At 44.8% G+C, this 21342-nt stretch overlaps 1 protein-coding gene across 1 annotated transcript in view; it reads right to left on the reverse strand.

Moving 5' to 3' along the window:
- The window catches only part of LOC123952134 (inactive polypeptide N-acetylgalactosaminyltransferase-like protein 5), a 65964-nt gene that overhangs the window by 33307 nt on the left and 11315 nt on the right, over window positions 1-21342 (reverse strand). The window contains 4 exon segments of the mRNA XM_046021369.1: window positions 4330-4384; window positions 4387-4454; window positions 7216-7309; window positions 7507-7579. Coding sequence (XP_045877325.1) covers window positions 4330-4384; window positions 4387-4454; window positions 7216-7309; window positions 7507-7579 — 290 coding nt within the window.

Here is a 21342-nt window from a genome sequence, read left to right on the forward strand (position 1 = left end):
ACTGAGCCACCCAGGCGCCCCTGAAGCAATTATTTTTAAGGTGTTGAAATGTTTGCTTTGCTTTCTTTTTTTCCTTGGGAGAGGTGGGGGGGGAGGGGCAGAGGGAGAGGAATATTAAGCAGGCTCTGCACCCAGCACAGAGCCCAAGGCAGGACTTGGTATCACGACCTGAGCCGAAGGTAGATGCTTAACCCACTGCGCCACACAGGTGCCTCAATTTTAACATTTTCGTATTTTTAATTTCATCATTGTATTTCACAACTTCTAGTGATAAGAAACATGTATATAAAAAAAGGAGATAAACAATAAATATAGGGGCGCCTGGGTGGCTCAGTGGGTTAAGCCTCTGCCTTTGGCTCAGGTCATGATCCCAGGGTCCGGGGATGGAGCCCCGCATGGGGCTCTCTGCTCAGCAGGGAGCCTGCTTCCTCCTCTCTCTCTGCCTGCTTGTGATCTCTCTCTCTGTCTTTCTGTCAAATACATAAATAAATAAAATCTTAAAAAAAAAAAAGGTAAATGTAGAGCTCAGTGATGTATCGGAAAGTAAACACACATGTAAGTACGATATAATCAAAACCCAGCACTTGGTTAGCATCCTAGGGTTTTGTGCTTCCCGACTCCTACCCCCGCCCATTCAACACTCTGCTGTAACCAAAGGGTTATAGCAATAACTTCCTGGTTGTTGTTGGGTTTTTTTTTTGTTTAGTTTTTCATCTAATCAGGCATCCATAACAATATTGTAGCTTAGTCCTGCTGATTTTCCAACAACGACATGTGTTCATCCGAGCAGTTGGTACGGTACAGGCCCTTTGCTGTTACTGGAATATTCTATCTCAGACTATCGCTGGTCTGCCATCATCTCGTACATCGGTAGCTCCGCGCACTCCGGGACCGAGCAATTTCACTTCTAGACATATGCTCCATGGCCACGCCGCGCCTATCTGACGAGAGACAGGGACCCAAGGGTTTGTGTATTGATAAGAGCCCTGATTAGAATAACCTAAATGAGACCCAGCAGTGGAATGGAAGAATACTTTTAGCCCAATCAAATAACAGAACTCTTCAGGGCTTTCCTTTTAATCACGTGGGCCACCTAAGGTCCATTAGCAGGTTCTGGGGATTAGGAAACCTTCTGGGGGAGGGCATTGTTCCGTCTACCATCCGAGACGACGCAAGTCCTCCTGTGGAACACGAGGCACCACGCCTGCTCTCAGCACCGTGCTGGGTTTGAAACTTCTGCTGTAGGATATCAGCGGAAACCCACAGCTCTTCTCCACCTTCCTGGCCGCCCGCTGACTGTCCAAACCGGTTCCCTGCAGGATCCCCTCCTGAGTCCTGACCCCCAAGGCCGCGCTGCATTTGCTTCCCCCAACACCTTCCTTCCACAGTGGACGGCCCTCTTACCCTTTCCAAAGGTCCCTGGTGTAAAGTGAGTTTCTCCACGCTAATTTTTTTCCACGAAATTTTCTTAACAGCTTTCTTACCTTATGTAAGCCCTGACCCGGGGCACCTGGATGGCTCAGTAAGCGTCTACCTTCAGCTCAGGTCATGATTCCGGGGTCTTGGGATCGAGCCCCGCACTGGGCTCCCTGCTTGGCGGGAAGCCTGCTTCTCTCTCTCCCACATCCTCTGCTTGTGTTCCCTCTCTCGCTGTGTCTCTCTGTCAAATAAATAAATAAAATCTTAAAAAAAAATGTAAACCCTGACCCTCCCTAGAAGAGGCTGTTGGCCCCCATCTACCTTACTGATAGGAAGCTCCTCCTTCCCCCCAGGCAGCATGAATCCTTGGGGCCAGGGCAACACTGGCAATTCCTACTCACCCAAGGCTGCTTCCAAACCAGACCCACTCTGCTCCCCTGCAGCCAGGGTGGGGGGCGGGGGGCGGCGGGCGGAATACCTCCTTCCCATTAGATTCACACCACCTGAAGACAGCTTTCTCCTTTCTCCTTCTCGTTTGCAAAAAGCCCGTCTTCTGATTCTCCCAGTGGACTGCTCTCCCCCATCCCAGTCATTTCCCTTCGTTCCCGGGGGCACAACCTGGAGTTCACAGTGCTCGGTCTCAGCTCCTGCGGTTTATGGGCAACTTCTGTCATCCTGTGGGCAGCACTGCCGACCCAGACAGATGGCGGAGGCAACAAAGATCAGGAAGAGAAAGCTGTCAGAGTAAGGATGATGGAGAGGGGCAGGGGTCTGCTATCTCACACCGGGTGGCTTGGAAAGGCCTCTCTGATCAAGAAGCATTGGAACAGAGAACCGAGCCACGTGATGCGGCAGGTCATGAAGACACACGAAGAAAATTCCAGGGGGAGACATGATGCGCCGAGGCTCTGAGGTAGGAGTGCGGTCGGTGTGTCCCAGGAGCGGCAAGAAGGTCATCCGGGGTAGAGCGAGGGGGGATGAGTAAGTGACAACGTGTGAGTGACAGCCGGGGACAGAGCTGCAGGCCTCCACCGCAGAGTCACCTGGTGATAGGGCAAATGCTACTTCCTCCGGGAGAGACGGGTCTACACACGTGCACACGTGTTTACATCACACGACAACCCGTCTCCCTGTTCAGGAGGGTAGAATTTACGTGAAGCGTATCTCAATAGAGTTGATACAAACGAAGAAAAAAGAATAAATGTGCCCGGATAGCCCATAGTAGGTGCTGGATAAACCCTTGACTGGAGGAGTGAACACGTGAATACATTAATGAGGGCTCACGAGCTGCTGCCCACCCCACAGGGCCCCACGGCTTTGAAGCCGGGAGCACGTCCTCGTCCCCGGGGGGGGGGCCAATCATGGATAGATGGGCACATAGCAAGCACCGACGAAACTGCCAGAAGCAGATGGACAGATCGAGAATCACAGCTGAAGACTGTAGCGTCATCTACCGGATATGGATGGGCCGAGTCAAATTAGATGGATGAGGATACAGAATATTTGGAAAACAAAATTAGAATTACAATATATTCTTTTTAAAAACACATAGAAGTCTTGAAAAATTGACCCAGCTTGAAGACAAAAAAGTCTCCACAGAATAGTCCACAAATTCCAACCACAATAGGAATTCAGCTAGTGACGAACAATTACTGACGTTTGAAAACTTTAAAATTCACTCCTCAAAAAATTCCTGGATTAGAGAGGAAACCAGAAAAGATACCAGTGCCTTGATAGTTTATGGGACAATTTTATGTAATGGCCAAACACAGATAATCTGTTTTACTAGATATTCGGCAAAAAGAAAAGGAGGGGGGCGGGGGGACACCATACAATTCATTCTAAAAGTCTAGTGAAGCAAAGTTTAGGAAAACAGTTCAAAAAAAGAAAAGCATAAGCAGATCTTACTTTTAGACACAGATGCACTGTGTGTGTTTGTGTGTGTGAGTGTTTGTTGCGTGTGTAGGGGGAAGGGATGGCAGGGGAGAGAGAGAGTGTGTATTGTACGACATCAGCATCCTGTAAATCTAGGGGAAGGTTGATGTAAGCGTTCTGTGGCTTTGAAATTTTTCAAAATAAAAAATGAATAAGACTTTCAATAAGATTTTCTCTTTAAAAAAACAAAACAAAAACACCCAAAACTCTACGGTGGTTTTATGTGTTGATTTGTGCCCCCCCAAAAGATATATTCAAGTCCTAACCCCCAGTACCTGAGAAGGTGACTGTATTTGGAAATAGGGTTGTTGCAGATGGAATTCGTAAGGATGAGGTCCTGCTCGAGTATGGGGGGGACCCTTGACCCAAGGGAGACGTGGACACAGAGAGGAGGCCACGTGACCACAGAGACAGGGACGGGAGTGATGTTGCTGCGTCTCAGCTCAGACTCCCTTCAGGGGCCCAGCCTGACAGTTTCCCAGGCTTTGGGATCTGCTGCCATAGTCACACCAAGGTCCCCCAGCCTCCCCGGGGACTCGCAGCTAATGACAAGCACACTCTGAGTGTGTGTGTATGTGTGTGCATGTGTGTTGGGGGTGGAAAGCCCAAGCTGGACCCCTCTCCTGGGCGATCTGTGCTCTGGAGCTCCCACTAGCCTACCTGGGCTTTGGAGAGCCGCACAGCCCACCGGAGCCCTTAGCTTTGGGGTTTCCCGTGGGACGGGCCGCTGCACCATGGCCCCCGCTGTCCCCCTGCAGTGTGGCTCTGCTGGCTGCATGGGCAGCTCCCTCTCAGCCTGTATCTGGGGGAACCCACCCAGTGGTGGGGGCTGACATTATGGCCCCTGCAAAAAAAATATACCTGCCTTCCGAAATAACGAATCGACATTTTGGAGCAGAATGGGTACTTTCAGAGTCCAAAGGGCTCCAGCACACCGATAACGGGTCAGGTCCCAAATCAAAGAAAGGCTCATACCTGAAGCACGAGCGGCTCCAATCAGCCTCGATCGGATCAGTTCCTCTCTCTCTGTTTGTTTCTTATGAATTTAATCTTTCCCCGAAAAATTTCCAGGGGATGGTCTAGTTTCTCTTTCAAATCATCTGGGAAAAACAAACGAAACAAAACACAACCCAACTCTTGACAATGTGTAAACTACAAGTACAGAGAATAAAACAACTTATCACAATTTCGACTAATTCCTAAAAGCCATGTTCTTCCACAGAAGTTCTAATTTTAAAAAATTCATCCTGGGCGCCTGGGTGGCTCAGTGGGTTAAGTGACTGCCTTTGGCTCAGACCATGATCCCAGAGTCCCGGGATCGAGTCCCGCATCGGGGTCCCAACTTCATGTGGAGTCTGCAACTCCCTCTGACCTTCTCCCTTCTCATGCTCCCTCCCTCTCTCTCAGATAAATAAATGAAATCTTAAAAAACAAAACAAAACAACGCTTCACCCTACATGAGGAAGAGAAAGAAAAAGGCCTCAGCATCGAGATCCTCTGCACACATCCTCTTAATGAAATACCTCTATTTTGATCAATCGCTATTGAAATTTTAATTGAAAAAGCCTGAACTCTGGCGCTCCCGAGCAACCCGACTTTCTTGCTTTCAGCTATGCAAAGTGTCTCAGCTCTGTCCCCGGGGAGGACCACCCAAGGCAGCAGAGCAAGCGGGGTGGGCCGTGGGGGGGGGGTTAGGGTTAGGGTTAGGGTTTCTTGGGTGTGTTTGAGCATCTGAATGGGTCAGACAGTGGCCTCCTTGGTGTTGGAGGTGAAACCACGTCCTAGGCGAGCCCAGAGGGAGGAGGAGAAGTCGGCACATCTGGTCCGGCAGCAGCCAGATGCTGGGCACCGGTGGTGATCCCCCTGGGGACGAAGCTTCCAAGCGGTCACTGGGTGCGCCTCTGAACTCATGGCATGGACCTTTATTCTCTTTTTCCTTTTTTTTTTCTTTTTTCTTTTCTTTTTAGAGATTTTATTTATTTGACAGAAAAAGCACAAACAGGGAGCTGCAGGCAGGGGGAGAAGGAGAAGCAGGCTTCCTACTGATCAGGGAGCCCAACGTGGGACTTGATCCCAGGATCCTGGGATCATGACCTGAGCCGAAGGCAGATGCTTAACCGACTGAGCCCCCCAGGTGCCCCATCATGGCATCGTTCTGAAAGGCTTGGGGAGCTGTCCCATGGCCATCCTGGAACTGTATGTGCACAGCAGGACCGTTGTCCTTTGAGGTGAGCGGTCGGGACTCCACAGTCTCACAGAAGATCCCCTCCCAGCCCACCCCCCGCCCAGCATGCGGCCAGATGTGGGTCTCAGTGCAACTGATCAGGTTAGGAATCGGACGGTCTCCGCACCTCACCTCCTGCGCACAACAGTAGAAACAAACAATGGCTTCCGGAGACATAATGTCATCAACGGTAGTGCCTGGCCACCTAGTGAAATTCCTAAATGCGGCCGACATTAGCTTGAGCAGTTTTTTCCACCTTCCATCTGACGCACCGAGAGTCACTTCCCCACTGGTGAATCTCCCAGGACAGCCTCTTTTCTACCCCTGCCTATCCACCTTCCTCCTGTCCCTCCTCTTCCTTTCCCAGCCCGCTGTGGGTCAGATTCACAGCGGATTAGGTTAACTTTTAGGCAGGATATCTCTCCAGTACTGATATATTGCTTCTGTGGGAAATGGACCCCACAGGGATTTGCAGACTCCAAAAAGTTTTTGTTCATCTGGTCCTCTTGGCTTGCCTCAGGTTTATAATTCGGTTGTAAAACAGACGACTCATTTCAAAGGCCAAGTGCCTTCAATCAGATCTTGTGCTAGGATTAAAACTCCTTCCAGCCAGTGGGCAGGGAGCAACACACACTGGGCTGCCGGGGGTGCGACGAGAGTTCTCGCAGGAGCAGCGCCCGGCCACTGCAGGAGGTTGAGCCTCTGAGTCTCGGTTTCAGCTCAGGCCTGATCTTGGTTTAGGGTGACGGGATCAGGCCCTCTGTCGGGCTCAGGAGTCTGCTTGCTCTCTTCCTCTCCCTCGCCCCTCCCCTCTTTTCTCTCTCTCTCAAATAAATAAATCTTTTAAAAAAACTGTTTAAAAAAAGAATTCTTTGCGGGGCGCCTGGGTGGCTCAGTGGGTTAAGCCTCTGCCTTCGGCTCAGGTCATGATCTCAGGGTCCTGGGATTGAGCTCAGCGAGGAGCCTGCTTCCCCCTGTCTCTCTGCCTGCCTCTCTGCCTACTTGTGATCTCTGTCAAATAAATAAATAAAATCTTAAAAAAAAAAAGAATTCTTTGCTGAAGAGGACTTGGGTCATGTCACTCCCCTGCATTAAGCCCGTCATAGCACTCCACTTCTCCACAGAGAATTCCAACAGTGTCCTTCACAAGCTGTGTGGCCTTGTTATAGCTCTGGTTTTATGTCCACCCCCCTCTCCCAACGCTACACACACACACACACACACACACACACACGCTACATGAAGTACAGAACTATTCCCAACTCACGTTACCTCTGGCCTCTGGGCCTTTACGGTGCTATGGCCTCTGCCTTGAGCACTCTTCCCCTCCTCTCCAGCTGGGTACCTCAGACCTCGGCGGAGCTGTCGCTTCTTCCTGATGTCCTCCGTGATCCCTGAAGACCAGGTTGGTCTTACGTTGCCCCTACATTTAGTCACCTCACGGAAGCGCTCACCACCCGTGAGCCCCACACCACAGGACAGGGACCGGCGCTTACCTCCCCACCGGTGTGCCCACAGCTTCTGCCTTGACACCTGCCCAGTGGAAAATGTCTAGAAAGGGTAAAGTCACGCACGGGTCATCAGAGACCGCACTGCCTTCAGAGCCCACGACATAGGCAGATGGCGTTCTGTCTTACCGAAGTCGCTCATGTCATCGACCAAAACGATTTCTTCAAGGAGGTACTGGGGAGTGGGGTTTACGACACTGGCCATGGTCCGAAACAAGGCATTCAATTCCTCATTGTAGGGGCGCCTGGGTGGCTCAGTGGATTAAGCCGCTGCCTTCGGCTCAGGTCGTGATCTCAGGGTCCTGGGATTGAGCCCCGCATCGGGCTCTCTGCTCCGCGGGGAGCCTGCTTCCTCCTCTCTCTCTGCCTGCCTCTCTGCCTAGTTGTGATTTCTCTCTCTCTGTCAAATAAAAAAAAAAAAAATTCCTCATTGTAGAAGCAAACAACCACGCTGGCAGTAGGTAGGCTGGCTGGGTAATGTTTTTGAAGACACCTGCAGGCATCAATAAAAGGGGGAAAAAAAAGGGAAAAAAATCAATAAAAGGAAAAAAAAGGAAAAAAATAAAAGGAAAAAAAATGCAAATAGAGAAAGGCACTTTCTCTGTTGAACCTTTCTCTATTTGCATTTTTCTTCTTCATTCCCTTAACTGACTATTACAATCATAAGGTGACAGGACAGTTGAAAATGCCAAAATTAAAATACAAAAGCTTCTTTGCTCTCTTATGGCATTCTAGTATTTTCTAAATTACTCCTTCCTGAATGTCAGCAATAATTGCTTTTTCCTGGAGGCGCTGTTTTGGCCGTCTTAATTCTAGGGTGAACATAGTAACACGAATTGTACCTATATTTCGGTCTCTATTAGAGAAGCGTATTAATACGCTTACACACACTGAAGGTTCAGATTAACTTCACTGTGTCCCCTTCAGAGAGAATCCCGTGACGTAGCTTGCTGCAGCACAGAAATGCAGTGGGTATGGCGTGACTGGATTTCTTCGAAGGATCTGACAGAAATGTGTTATTTCTTTCGTGCACATGAGAGAAAAATAGGAGCTGAATTCTAATAATATTAGTTATTAGCGATGAATTATTGTTCGAATTGGTACATTATCTGGTTCGTGTTGAAACGTATTTTGGTTGTCAGGGACAGTCCTACTGCAGCTAGCTTAAGCGCAAGGAAGGGAAATCTCTCGGAAGGCGACCCAAATGTCCCACGGGACCTAGTGACAGACGCGCTTCTAGAACCTTCAAGAATGACTGGATGACGATTCACAGACCTGTACCCCCGGGGCAAAGAATACTTCATATGTTAATAAAAATAATTAATTTAAAAAAAGAATGACTGGAGCGAGAGGCTTGAAAGTCAGTTAGACACTCGGTCCACTTCTGTTCTTGCCTTCACATCTGGGAATAATAGTAACTACAACATTGTCTGCCTGCCTCATGGGTGGGGAGGGTTCAATGGATTACAATGTCCAATGTTCAGGACAGTGCCTGGCAGACAGTAAATATCACATCAGGCTCATTGTACGATTCTTTTTTTTTCTTTTTTTTTTTTTTTGCCAGAAAGAGAGATCACAAGTAGACAGAGAGGCAGGCAGAGAGGCAGGCAGAGAGAGAGAGAGGGAAACAGGCTCACCGCTGAGCAGAGAGCCCGATGTGGGGCTCGATCCCAGGACCCTGAGATTGTGACCTGGGCCGAAGGCAGCGGCTTAACCCACTGAGCCACCCAGGCGCCCCTCATTGTACGATTCTTATCCTCTCTCTGCAACCTGGCTCGTCTTCACTTCTTTATTCTGCAGAGCAGGAAACCTGGCCAACAGCAGCACAACCCATGGTCCAGCACCCAAGGAGAAACTGGTATGACTTCCTCTTTCTCAAAAAGTCACAAATAAGGATTCATTGGCTCAGCGGGGCTCAGGTGCCCACGACTGGGCTAATGGACTGTGGCCAGCGTGTGGGGTCCAAATCAAAAGTCACTATGCCCCCTGCAACTTAGTGGGAAGAGAAGTAGGGCAGAAAATGCCAGGAAAGGATGCCGCCACTACACCCCACACAGAACCTCAGCATATCCATGGGCAGGGGTCGCCATGGGAGAAGAGAGACTTGCTTAGTGAGCATTTTTACACAACAGTGGAGGAAGTTGCGCCTACCACATAGAAGCTGCCATCGTGCTCCTGGGAGTGGGACCAGGGAAAGGGCTGAGCAGCTGAGAAAGGCATCGGGGGGTAGGGGGCATCTTTCACGTGGCTTCACAGAGACAAGCAGGAGGACAATCCATAGGCTTAAATTCCAGGAAGATCACTGAATTCTCAAAGAGGAAGTAGATGAGACACAGAGGTGGGGGGGGGGAAACGGAAGGATAACACAAGAACGAGGGACATGATGGTTCAGGGTGGACTCGGGCTACTTAGGTCACATCTCTAGCGTTATATTCAGTCCTAGGCACATCATTTTAAGAAAACTGTAGATAAACGAAGTCCCTCGGGAGGAATGAGACAATGACAGTGAAGGGGCCTGCGACTATGTCACACCAGGACTCTTGCGGTCCCTAGGTGTATGAGTTTCTCTAAAATTAATTGATAAATGTTGCTGTGGTCTTTTGGGGCCTAAACTTTTCTCACCTAAGCAAGCAGTTTTTCAGGGTAAAAGAGATTCGGACAAGGCCTGGGTTTGGTGGTCCTTGGTTAGCTGCTCTATTCTTTGCTGATCATACAGATTAACAAGAGTACAGTATAAAGCAGGGCTGTTGTGAGTTGAATTGTGTCTCCTCTACATTCACATGCTGAAGTCTGAACCCCCGGTATCCTCGGATGTGGCCTTATTGGGAAGTGGGATTGTTGTAGAAGCAATGAGGGAGATGTCAGTAAGGTGACCTAGTCCCAGAAGACTGGGGTCCTTGCAAAAAGGGAAAATTAAGGCACAGAGAGAGACACAGAGTGTATTAAGGAGCAAGCAAGGGCATTGGCATACACACCTTGTGCACTAAGACAGGAGAAAAAGAAAAGCAATGGAACTGGGGGTATGTTGACTTGTCCCCTTTGTGGATATAATATAAAATATATATATTTTCCCAGGTTTTCTTTGTGATTAACAGTTAAAAGAAATCTGCACACTTATTAATGACAAAAGGCTAAATAGTCATTTTACAGTGCAGAAACCTGACAGCTTCCGTCTCAGGCAAGTGATGGATAGTAATTTCACCCGCAGTCATTCCACCAGTAAATGGGACAAAGAGACATCGGGTGTCTCCTGATGGGATGCTCCGAGGATGACACAAAATCACGTCTATGGTATTCCTGCCCAAAAGCACGACTTGGGACAGGGGAGTCAAGATGGCGGGGAAGTAGGAGGAGGCGCCGTTTCAACCTGTACCCTAAAGTGAGCTGATTTCCTACCAAAGAACTCCGACCACCCATGAAATCAGCCTGAGATCAGAATTATACACGTCTGGATCTCTACAGGAGCAGAAGACACCAGTGGCAGGTAAAGCAGACTGGGAGCATTGGACTGATATCGGAAGATAAACAAAAGGGGGAGGGAGCCACCAGAGGTGACCGATCGGAAAGTAACACCCCAACACGAGAGTGCCCTGCGTCTGGGGACCAGCATTAACTTGGAGTCTGGTTGAAAGCACTCAAAAAACAAAGAGCAAAGGATCGTGGGGGCTAACAGTGGGAACCTGGGTGGTTAGGGTCAGGGACCTAAGTCCCCCAACCCAGGACAGCCTCCCCTGGTGCTGAGCCAGAGAGAGTGTGGCGGAGAAATCAGGTCTCCATCCCTGAGCCGCCAGTGCGCCTGAACGCCAGCGCCCGAGAACGAGTGGGATCTGGCTCCCGTGAGGGGCTGGGAGCCTGGCCAGAGGGCAATCCTGAAATGCGCGCGTCCCACACCCTCCCTTGGGATACGTGCTCATAGGCTCTAGCCTGGAGCTCTGGCATCTGGAAAAACCAGACATTCCCAGCCCGGGACAGCGGGAAAATCTCAGTGTGCGATCTCTGCTTGGAACCTCTCTGGCGGTCTGGAGCTGCCCAGACAGCCACCGCTGCCCTGGTTTTGGGTACAGCGAGGAGCTCCTGCATCCCCAGGGACAGTGACTCAGAACCGACTCTGCCAGCAGCTTTTGCAAAACAGTCTGAGGCTTCTCTCTGAGAGGGAGGTTGGGGTGCTGTTTGCTCTCCTCTAAACCTCCAAAAACCATCAAAAGCTGTCAAGGCAAGAGAAAGCAGATGAAAGAACATAAAAATGCCCAGAGAACAAAAGGCTGAAAAAAACAGTTTCCTCAGAGCTCACCCCCTTGAGGGGAGTGGGAGGACCTAACTCAGGGAACATCATTGTCTGAAAACCCACGTGGCAGGCCCCTCCCCTAGAAAACCAACCAGGAAGGAAGAAAAAAAAAAAAAAAAGACTACAAGAGAACAACCACCACTACTTCATAAATACAACTTTTATTTTCAACTCTTTACTAATATTCTGGTTCTTTTTTTTTATACATACACATAATTTTTTAACCTATTTACCACCACACTGAGATGTCCAGTACATCAAATTCTTTAATAACCTTCTAACCTGAACTGTTTGATACATACACCCGTGTTTTTCTTTTGCTTTTCTATTTTTTTAATTCTTTTTTAATTTTAACTTAGTTTAGTCTAGTTTATTCTTGTTTAATTTTTATTTTCTACTATACATATAGAGTTAAACTTCAAGGTAATCCCCTTTCCCCAATCAATGCTACCCCTATAGGCAAACCAGTTTCTAATCCCCCTGTGACTTAGGAAAGTTGAGTCCCTTAACAAAAACATCAAGATACTTCAGGAAGAATCAAAATAACCTTCCTCACCCACACTGAGAATTTATAACCACTCTCCCAATTTTTCCTTCTGCCAGTGTTTCTGTGAATTTGTGTTTGTCCTGATAATATATAAATCTTATACTTGGGGTTCTTTCTGATGAGGTTCTTCCCTTTTTTTTGCATATATATATATATATATTTTTTTTTTTCTCTTGTCATATACTTTTATCAGTCTTTTTATTTGTCTGTTTTTGTTTGTATACTTCACAAATCTTACCTTGTGGCCCATTTGGGCTGAGCCTTCTCTTTTATCTCCTTTTTTTCCCCATCTCTCTCTCTCTTTTTTTTTCCTTTTTTCTTTTCCCTTTTTTTTCTTTCTTCTTCTCTATTTGTTTTTCTTTTCTTTTTTCTCTCATTTGGGTGGGGAATCCTGATTGCACAGAAGCGTTCCAGGGTACACCTTGACTGCACCACAATCGATACATCCAGCTACATCTGTTCAGTCATCTCTTACCAAAATGACTAGGAGGAGGAACACCCAACAGAAGAAAAATACAGAGGATGGTCCTTCTGCAACAGAGCTAATGGCTATCGACATAGACAATATGTCAGAAAAGGAATTCAGACTAACAATTATCCAGGCAATAGCTAGGTTGGAGAAAGCCATGGATGACCAAACAGAATTGATTAGAGCAGAACTGAAAGCCACCAGGGATGATGTTCACAATGTTAGGGCAGAACTGAAAGCCACCAGAGATGATGTTCAGAATGCTCTCAATGAGTTCCAATCTAATCTAAATTCTCTAAAAGCTAGGGTAACTGAGACAGAAGATAGAATTAGTGATCGGGAGGACAAACAGATAAAGAGAAAGGATCAGGAGGAAGCCTGGAACAAACAGCTCAGAAGCCATGAAAACAGAATCAGGGAAATAAACGATGCCATGAAACGTTCCAATGTCAGAATTATTGGAATCCCTGAAGGGGAGGAAAAAGAAAGAAGTCTAGAAGATATAGCGGAAGAAGTTGTCTATGAAAAATTTCCCAATCTCACGAATGGAAACAACGTTCATGTACTAGAGGCAGAGAGATTTCCTCCCAAGATTTTAGATTCTCGAAAGTCCTCACAACACCTTATAGTTAGAATGAGGAATTATGTTTCAAGAGAGACCCTCTTAAAAGCAGCTAGGACAAAGAAGCTCCTTATATACAGAGGAAAGCCCATTAGAATAACGTCAGACCTTTCCACAGAGACCTGGCAAGCCAGGAAGGGCTGGCAAAATATATTCAGAGTACTAAATGAGAAGAACATGCAACCAAGAATACTCTATCCAGCAAGACTGACATTTAAAATGGATGGAGAGATAAAGAGTTTCCAAGACCGGCAAGGCTTAAAAGACTATGCAACCACCAAGCTGACACTGCAGGAAATATTAAGGGGGGTCCTATAAAAGAGAAAAAATCCTAAGAATATCATTGAACAGAAATATAGAAACAATCTACAGACAGAAAGACTTCAAAGGCAACACGATGTCAATAAAAACCTATCTCTCAATAATCACTCTCAATGTGAATGGCCTAAATGCGCCCATAAAATGACACAGGGTTGCAGATTGGATAAAACGACAGGACCCATCCATATGTTGTCTACAAGAGACCCATTTTGAACCTAAGGATACACCCAGACTGAAAGTGAAGGGATGGAGAAGCATCTTTCATGCCAATGGGCCTCAAAAGAAGGCTGGGGTAGTGATTCTCATATCAGATAAATGAGATTTTAAACTAAAGACTGTAGTCAGAGATACAGAAGGACACTACATAATTCTTAAAGGGACTACCCGCCAAGATGATCTAACAATTGTGAATATCTATGCCCCCAATATGGGAGCACCCAATTACATAAGAAAACTATTAATCAAGATAAAGAGTCATGTTGATATGAATACAATAATAGTAGATCTTAATATGCCTCTCTCAGAAATAGACAGATCATCGAAGCAGAAAATTAATAAAGAAATAAGAGCATTGAATGAAACATTGGACCAGATGGACCTCATAGACATATACAGAACATTCCACCCTAAAACAACAGAATACTCATTCTTCTCAAGTGCACATGGAACCTTCTCCAGAATAGACCACATACTGGGTCACAAAGCAGGACTCAACTGATACCAAAAGACTGACATTATTCCCTGCATATTCTCAGATCACATTGCTTTAAAACTGGAACTCAATCACAAGGAAAAGTTCAGAAGGAACTCAAACACCTGGAAGCTAAAGACCACCTTGCTTAATAATGCTTGGATCAACCAGGAGATCAAAGATGAACTTAAACAATTCATGGAAACCAATGACTTCAGTCCAAAACCTATGGGATACAGCAAAGGCGGTTCTAAGGGGGAAATACATAGCCATCCAAGCCTCCCTCAAAAAAACTGAAAAATCCAGAATACACCAGCTGTCTCCAAACCTTAAAGAACTGGAGAATCAACAACAAATCAAACCAACTCCACATGCAAGAAGGGAAATAATCAAGATTAGAACAGAGATCAATGAGGTAGAAACGAGAGATACAGCAGAACGTATCAATGAAACTAGAAGCTGGTTTTTTGAAAGAATCAATAAGATCGATAAACCATTGGCCACGGGGCGCCTGGGTGGCTCAGTGGGTTAGGCCGCTGCCTTCGGCTCAGGTCATGATCTCAGGGTCCTGGGATCGAGTCCCGCATCGGGCTCTCTGCTCAGCGGGGGGCCTGCTTCCCTCTCTCTCTGCCTGCCTCTCTGCCTACTTGTGATCTCTTTCTGTCAAGTAAATAAATAAAATCTTAAAAAAAAAAGAGAGAAAGCCCAAATTAATAAAATTATGAATGAAAAGGGAGAGATCACAACTAACACCAAGGAAATAGAAACAATCATTAGAAATTATTACCAACAGTTATATGCCAATAAGCTAAGCAAACTGGATGAAATGGATGCATTCCTGGAAAACTACAAACTCCCAAAATTGAATCAAGAAGAAATTGACAACCTGAATAGACCGATATCTAGTAACGAGATTGAAGCAGTGATCAAAAACCTCCCAAAAAACAAGAGCCCAGGACCTGACGGATTCCCTGGGGAATTCTACCAAACTTTCAAAGAAGAAATAAGACCAATTCTCCTGAAGCTGTTCCAAAAAATTGAAGCAGAAGGAAAACTTCTAGACTCTTTTTATGTAGCCAGCATTACCCTGATCCCCAAACCAGGCAAAGACCCTACCAAAAAGGAGAATTTCAGACCAATATCACTGATGAATATGGATGCAAAGATTCTCAACAAGATCCTAGCAAACAGGATCCAGCAGCACATTAAAAAGATTATCCACCATGACCAGGTGGGATTCATCCCTGGGTTGCAAAGTTGGTTCAACATTCGCAAATCAATCAATGTGATAGAACAAATCAATAAGAGAAGAGAGAAGAACCACATGGTCCTCTCAATTGATGCAGAAACAGCATTTGACAAAATCCAGCATCCGTTCCTGATGAAAACACTTCAAAGTATAGGGATGGAGGGAACATTCCTGAACTTCATAAAATCTGTCTATGAAAGACCCACAGCAAATATCACCCTCAATGGGAAAAAGCTTGCAGCCTTCCCGTTGAGATCAGGAACACGACAAGGATGCCCACTCTCACCACTCTTGTTCAACATAGTATTAGAAGTTCTAGCAACGGCAATCAGACAACAAAGAGAAATAAAAGGTATCCAAATTGGCAAGGAAGAAGTCAAACTCTCTCTCTTCGCAGATGACATGATTCTTTATATGGAAAACCTCAAAGACTCCACCCCCAAACTACTAGAACTCATACAGCAATTCAGTAACGTGGCAGGATACAAAGTCAATGTACAGAAATCAGTGGCTTTCTTATATACTAACAATGAAAATACAGAAAGGGAAATTAGAGAATTGATTCCATTTACTATAGCACCAAGAACCATAAGATACCTGGGAATAAACCTAACCAAAGAGGTAAAGGACCTGTACTCGAGGAACTACAGAACACTCATGAAAGAAATTGAAGAAGACACAAAAAGATGGAAGACTGTTCATGCTCTTGGATTGGAATAATAAACACTGTTAAAATGTCTATACTGCCTAGAGCAATCTATACTTTTAATGCCATTCCGATCAAAATTCCACCGGTATTTTTCAAAGAGCTGGAGCAGATAATCCTAAAATTTGTATGGAATCAGAAGAGAACCCGAATTGCTAAGGAAATGTTGAAAAACAAAAACAAAACTGGCGGCATCACGTTACCCAATTTCAAGCTTTACTACAAAGCTGTGATCACCAAGACAGCGTGGTACTGGCATAAAAACAGACACATAGACCAGTGGAACAGAGTGGAGAGCCCAGATAAGGACCCTCAACTCTATGGTGAAATAATCTTCGACAAAACAGGAAAAAATATTCAATGGAAAACAGACAGTCTCTTCAATAAATGGTGCTGGGAAAACTGGACAGCGATATGTAGAAGAATGAAACTCGACCATTCTCTTACACCGTACACAAAGATAAACTCGAAATGGATAAAAGACCTCAACGTGAGACAGGAATCCATCAGAATCCTAGAGGAGAACATAGGCAGTAACCTCTTCGATATCAGCCATAGCAACTTCTTTCAAGATATGTCTCCAAAGGCCAAGGAAACAAAAGTGAAAATAAACTTTTGGGACTTCATCAAGATCAAAAGCTTCTGCACAGCAAAGGAAACAGTCAACAAAACAAAAAGGCAACCCACGGAATGGCAGAAGATATTTGCAAATGACAGTACAGACAAAAGGTTGATATCCAGGATCTATAAAGAACTTCTCAAACTCAACACACACAAAACAGATAATCATATCAAAAAATGGGCAGAAGATATGAACAGACACTTCTCCAACGAAGACATATAAATGGCTATCAGACATATGAAAAAATGTTCATCATCACTAGCCATCAGGGAGATTCAAATTAAAACCACATTGAGATACCACCTGACACCAGTTAGAATGGCCAAAATTAGCAAGACAGGAAACAACATGTGTTGGAGAGGATGTGGAGAAAGGGGAACCCTCTTACACTGTTGGTGGGAATGCAAGTTAGTGCATCCACTTTGGAGAACAGTGTGGAGACTCCTGAAGAAATTAAGAATAGAGCTTCCCTATGACCCTGCAATTGCACTGCTGGGTATTTACCCCAAAGATACAGATGTAGTGAAAAGAAGGGCCATCTGTACCCCAATGTTTATTTCAGCAATGGCCACGGTCGCCACTGTGGAAAGAACCAAGATGCCCTTCAATGGATGAATGGATAAGGAAGATGTGGTCCATATACACGATGGAGTATTATGCCTCCATCAGAAAGGATGAATACCCAATTTTTGTAGCAACATGGACGGGACTGGAAGAGATTATGCTGAGCGAAATAAGTCAAGCAGAGAGAGTCAAGTATCATGTGGTCTCACTTATTTGTGGAGCATAACAAATAACATAGAGGACATGGGGAGATGGAGAGGAGAGGGAGTTGAGGGAAACTGGAAGGGGAGATGAACCATGAGAGACTATGGACTCTGAAAAACAATAAGAGGGTTTTGAAGGGGTGGGGGGGTAGGAGGTTGAGGAACCAGATGGTGGGTAATAGGGAGGGCACGTGCTGCATGGAGCACTGGGTATGATGCCAAAACAATGAACACTGTTATGCTGTAAATAAACAACAACAACAACAACAAAAAATAGGAGAAAAAAAAAAGATTTGGGAAAAAAAAAAAAAAGCACGACTTGGATTTGATCTCAAGGAAACATCAAACTCAAACCGAGGAAAATTCTAGAAAGGAACTGGTTACATCTCTTAAAGAGTTTTATAGTCAAGAAAGATAAAGACTTGGGAGCGGTTTCAGATGAAAGAAAACCAAGGGCTTGGGAACTCCACATGCAATCAGGGGTCTGGGGTAGGGTCCAAAAGGACGCCCGTGGGGCAACCACAAACATTTGAATCGTGCCTGTAGATTAGCTAGTGGTATTGTATTAATGTCCACTTCCTGGTGCTGTTCATTGTTCTGGTTCTGAGGTTATGGAAGATGTTAGTGTTTGGGGACTCTAAGAAAAGGCTATACAAGAAGTCTTTGAGATAGTCTGACAACGATTTTGTAAGCCTGACATCATTTCAAAATTGAAAAGTCAAAAGATAAAAAATTAAATCAGAAGACCAATCGACATAAAAATGTACTCTCCAAAAACTTGTATCAAATACTTCCATAGCTAAGGAAATAACCATGTGAATTTTAAGGCACAGCTGAAATGGAAATCCCACTTAATGGCATTATAAGATTAGCATGAGGATGGCTGAAAATCTGCTTGGACCCCAATAGTAGTAGTTATTCCTGGTAGTTGGAGTTTATTTTAAACACAAGTATACCTTCTATATAATTGAATTTCCTATTAAATAAGTTAATATTCTGAATACTAAAACTTCTAAGTTCACTTCTCTCTTTAGACAGTGTCTCTTTAAAGCTTCTGTTCTTCCTAACAATCATGTGACGGGGGAAAGGAAGCAAAGGCAGCTGCACTATTTTAGGAGATGAGATTTAGGGAGAAGAGTTGATGGTGTGGCAAGAAATTCATCACTTATAGGCATTCAAAAATATTGGCTTTCTTTTGAGGGAGTTCACTATCCAGTTAAGAAAAAAGTTGTCCCCTGGGGTGCCTGGATGGTGCTGTCAGTGAAGCTTTTGACTCTTTGATTTTGGCTGAGGTCATGATCTCAGGGTCCTGGGATGGAGCCCCACATCAGGCTCCGCACTCAGCGGGGAGTCTGCTTAGAAAGCTCTCTCCCTTTGCATCTGCCCCTCCCTCCCCTCTAATATAAATAAATAAATCTTGAAAAAAAAAAGTTGTCCTCTAAATTAAGTTCATATCATGCTATGTGGTTTGAATAAATTTAAATTCTTTTTCTTTCATTACAACCCAGATAGACTGTGTCATCATGTATAAACCCTACGTCTCTCGAGTGTGCAGCACCTTACGTGATATTTAGCTATCTATGTGCTTTATTGATTCGCATATTTGTGGTTTGAAATGTCATGTTACACACAAGTTGCAACAAGACACAGTGGGCCCTGCTTTCTCCTGTTTCCTGGAGCCTGGATTTTGTCTCTGCATGACAGGAAGATGCCTATATTTCTTAAGTAGTTCTCATCGATTTCAGAGAGAATATCAACCCTCTTGAGCTGGAAACCATCAGAACCAGGAAGGCACGCATGCTACAACATGAATGAATCTTGGGGACATGATGCTACGTGGAATAAATCGGGCAACTATTGTATGATTCCATTTTTACAAGGTACCTAGAGTAGTTAAAAGTCACAAAGACAGAAAGTACAAGGGTAGTTGCGGGGAGATCGGAGGGAGGGAAGGATGGGAGTTAGTGTTTAATGAGAAAGTTCTGGAGAGGGATGATGATGATGGTTCTGAAACAATGTGAAGATACTCAATGCCCCTGAATCGTACAGTTAGAAATAGTGCAATGGTACCTTTTACGTTATGTCCAATTTGCCACAAGTTTAAAAAAAAAAAAAAGGCACCAACACGAAGGAAAACATAAGAAAAAGCAGATTTTGAATAAAAAATAGGTAGCTGTCTGAAGCATTTTGTAACAGAAATATCCCTTTAGCCAAATGTCCTAACCGGTAATTTAATAAAAAGATCCTGTGGGTGATGCAATTCTTGTAAATCCCTAGAGCACGTTTGGTGCAACTGGGGAAGGTGTTCGCTGCACGATAAACTCTAGAATTTTGAAATAGGCTCTTGAATTATCTGACTCCAAGTCCTAAAAACAGGAAGATTTCTAATATGCCAAGATTAAAATCTGGTTAGTAACTGTTTGTTTAAAAAATTAATATGTATTTATTTATAGACCTGTACACTGGAAAACTATAAGACATTCATGAAAGAAATTAAAGAAGACACAAACAAATGGAAAGATACTCTGTGCTCATGGATTGGAAGAACTTGACATTGTTAAGCTGTCCCTACTACCCAAAGGAATTTACAGATGCAATGCAATCCATATCAAAATTCCAACAGCACTTTTCATAGAAATAAAACAAAGAATCCTAAAATTTGTATGAAACCACAGAAGATGCTGAAGAGGTAAAACAATTTTGAGAAAACAAGAACAAAGCTGGAGACATCACCCTCTCTGATCTCAAACTCTATTACAAAGCTATGGTAATTAAAACAGTTTGGTATTGGCATAAAAACAGACACACAGATCACCAGAACAGAATAGAGTCCAGAAATAAAATCAAGCATATGTGATTAATTACGACAAAGGAGCCAAGAAAATACAACGGGGAAAGGACGGTCTCTTCAATAAATGGTGATGGGAAAACCGGACAGCCACACGCAAAACAATGAAAGTGGATGACTATCTTACAGCATACACAAAAGTTAACTTGAAATAGATTAAAGACTTGAGCATAAGACCTGAAACCATAAATATCTTAGAGAAAAACAAAGGCTATAAGCTTCTTGGTATCAGTCTTGGTGATGACTTTTTGGATCTGGCACCAAAAGCAAAGGCAACAAAAGGATCAATAAATAAGTGGGACTACATCAAGCTAAAAAGCCCCCACAGGGCAAAGGAAATTAGCAACAAAATGAAAAGGCATCCTACTGAATGAGACAAAATCACCTATCTGACAAGGGGTTCATATCTAAAATTTATAACGAGTTCATACAACTCAACAGCAAACAATTCAATTAAAAAACGGGCAGAAGATCTGAATAGATATTTTTCCAAAGAAGGCAGGCTGATGGCCACCAGGTACAAGAAAAGGTGCTCAGCATCACTCATGATCAGCGAAAGAAAAATCAAACCATAATGAGATATCATCTCACACCTGTAAGGATGGCGTTATCAAAAAGATAAGAAATGCAAGTGCTGGTGAGGACGTGAAGAAAAGCGAATCCTCGTGCAGTGTTGCTGGGAAGGCAAACTGGTGTACCGGGGGTGCCTGGGTGGCTCAGTGGGTTAAAGCCTCTGCCTTCAGCTCAGGTCATGATCCCAGGGTCCTGGGATCGAGCTCCGCGGGCTCTCTGCTCAGCAGGGAGCCTGTTTACTCCTCTCTCTCTGTCTGCCTCTCTGCCTACTTGTGATCTCTGTCTGTCAAATAAATAAATAAAATCTTTTAAAAAAAACAAAACAAAACTGGTGTACCCTCTGCGGAAACCAGTACGGAGGGTCCTCAAAGAGTTAAAAAGGGAGCGAAGGTAAGACCCAACAATTTCACTTCCGGTTTGCGTTTGAAGAAAATGAAAACACTAACTCAAAAAGATACACGCACCCCTATGTTCCCAGCAGCATTATTTACAACAGCCAAGATATGGAAACAACCTAACTGTCCATCAGCTCATGAATGGGTAAAGAAAACGTGCT

The sequence above is a fragment of the Meles meles genome, chromosome 10 (genome assembly GCF_922984935.1).
Source record: "Meles meles chromosome 10, mMelMel3.1 paternal haplotype, whole genome shotgun sequence".
Taxonomy (NCBI): Eukaryota; Metazoa; Chordata; class Mammalia; order Carnivora; family Mustelidae; genus Meles; species Meles meles.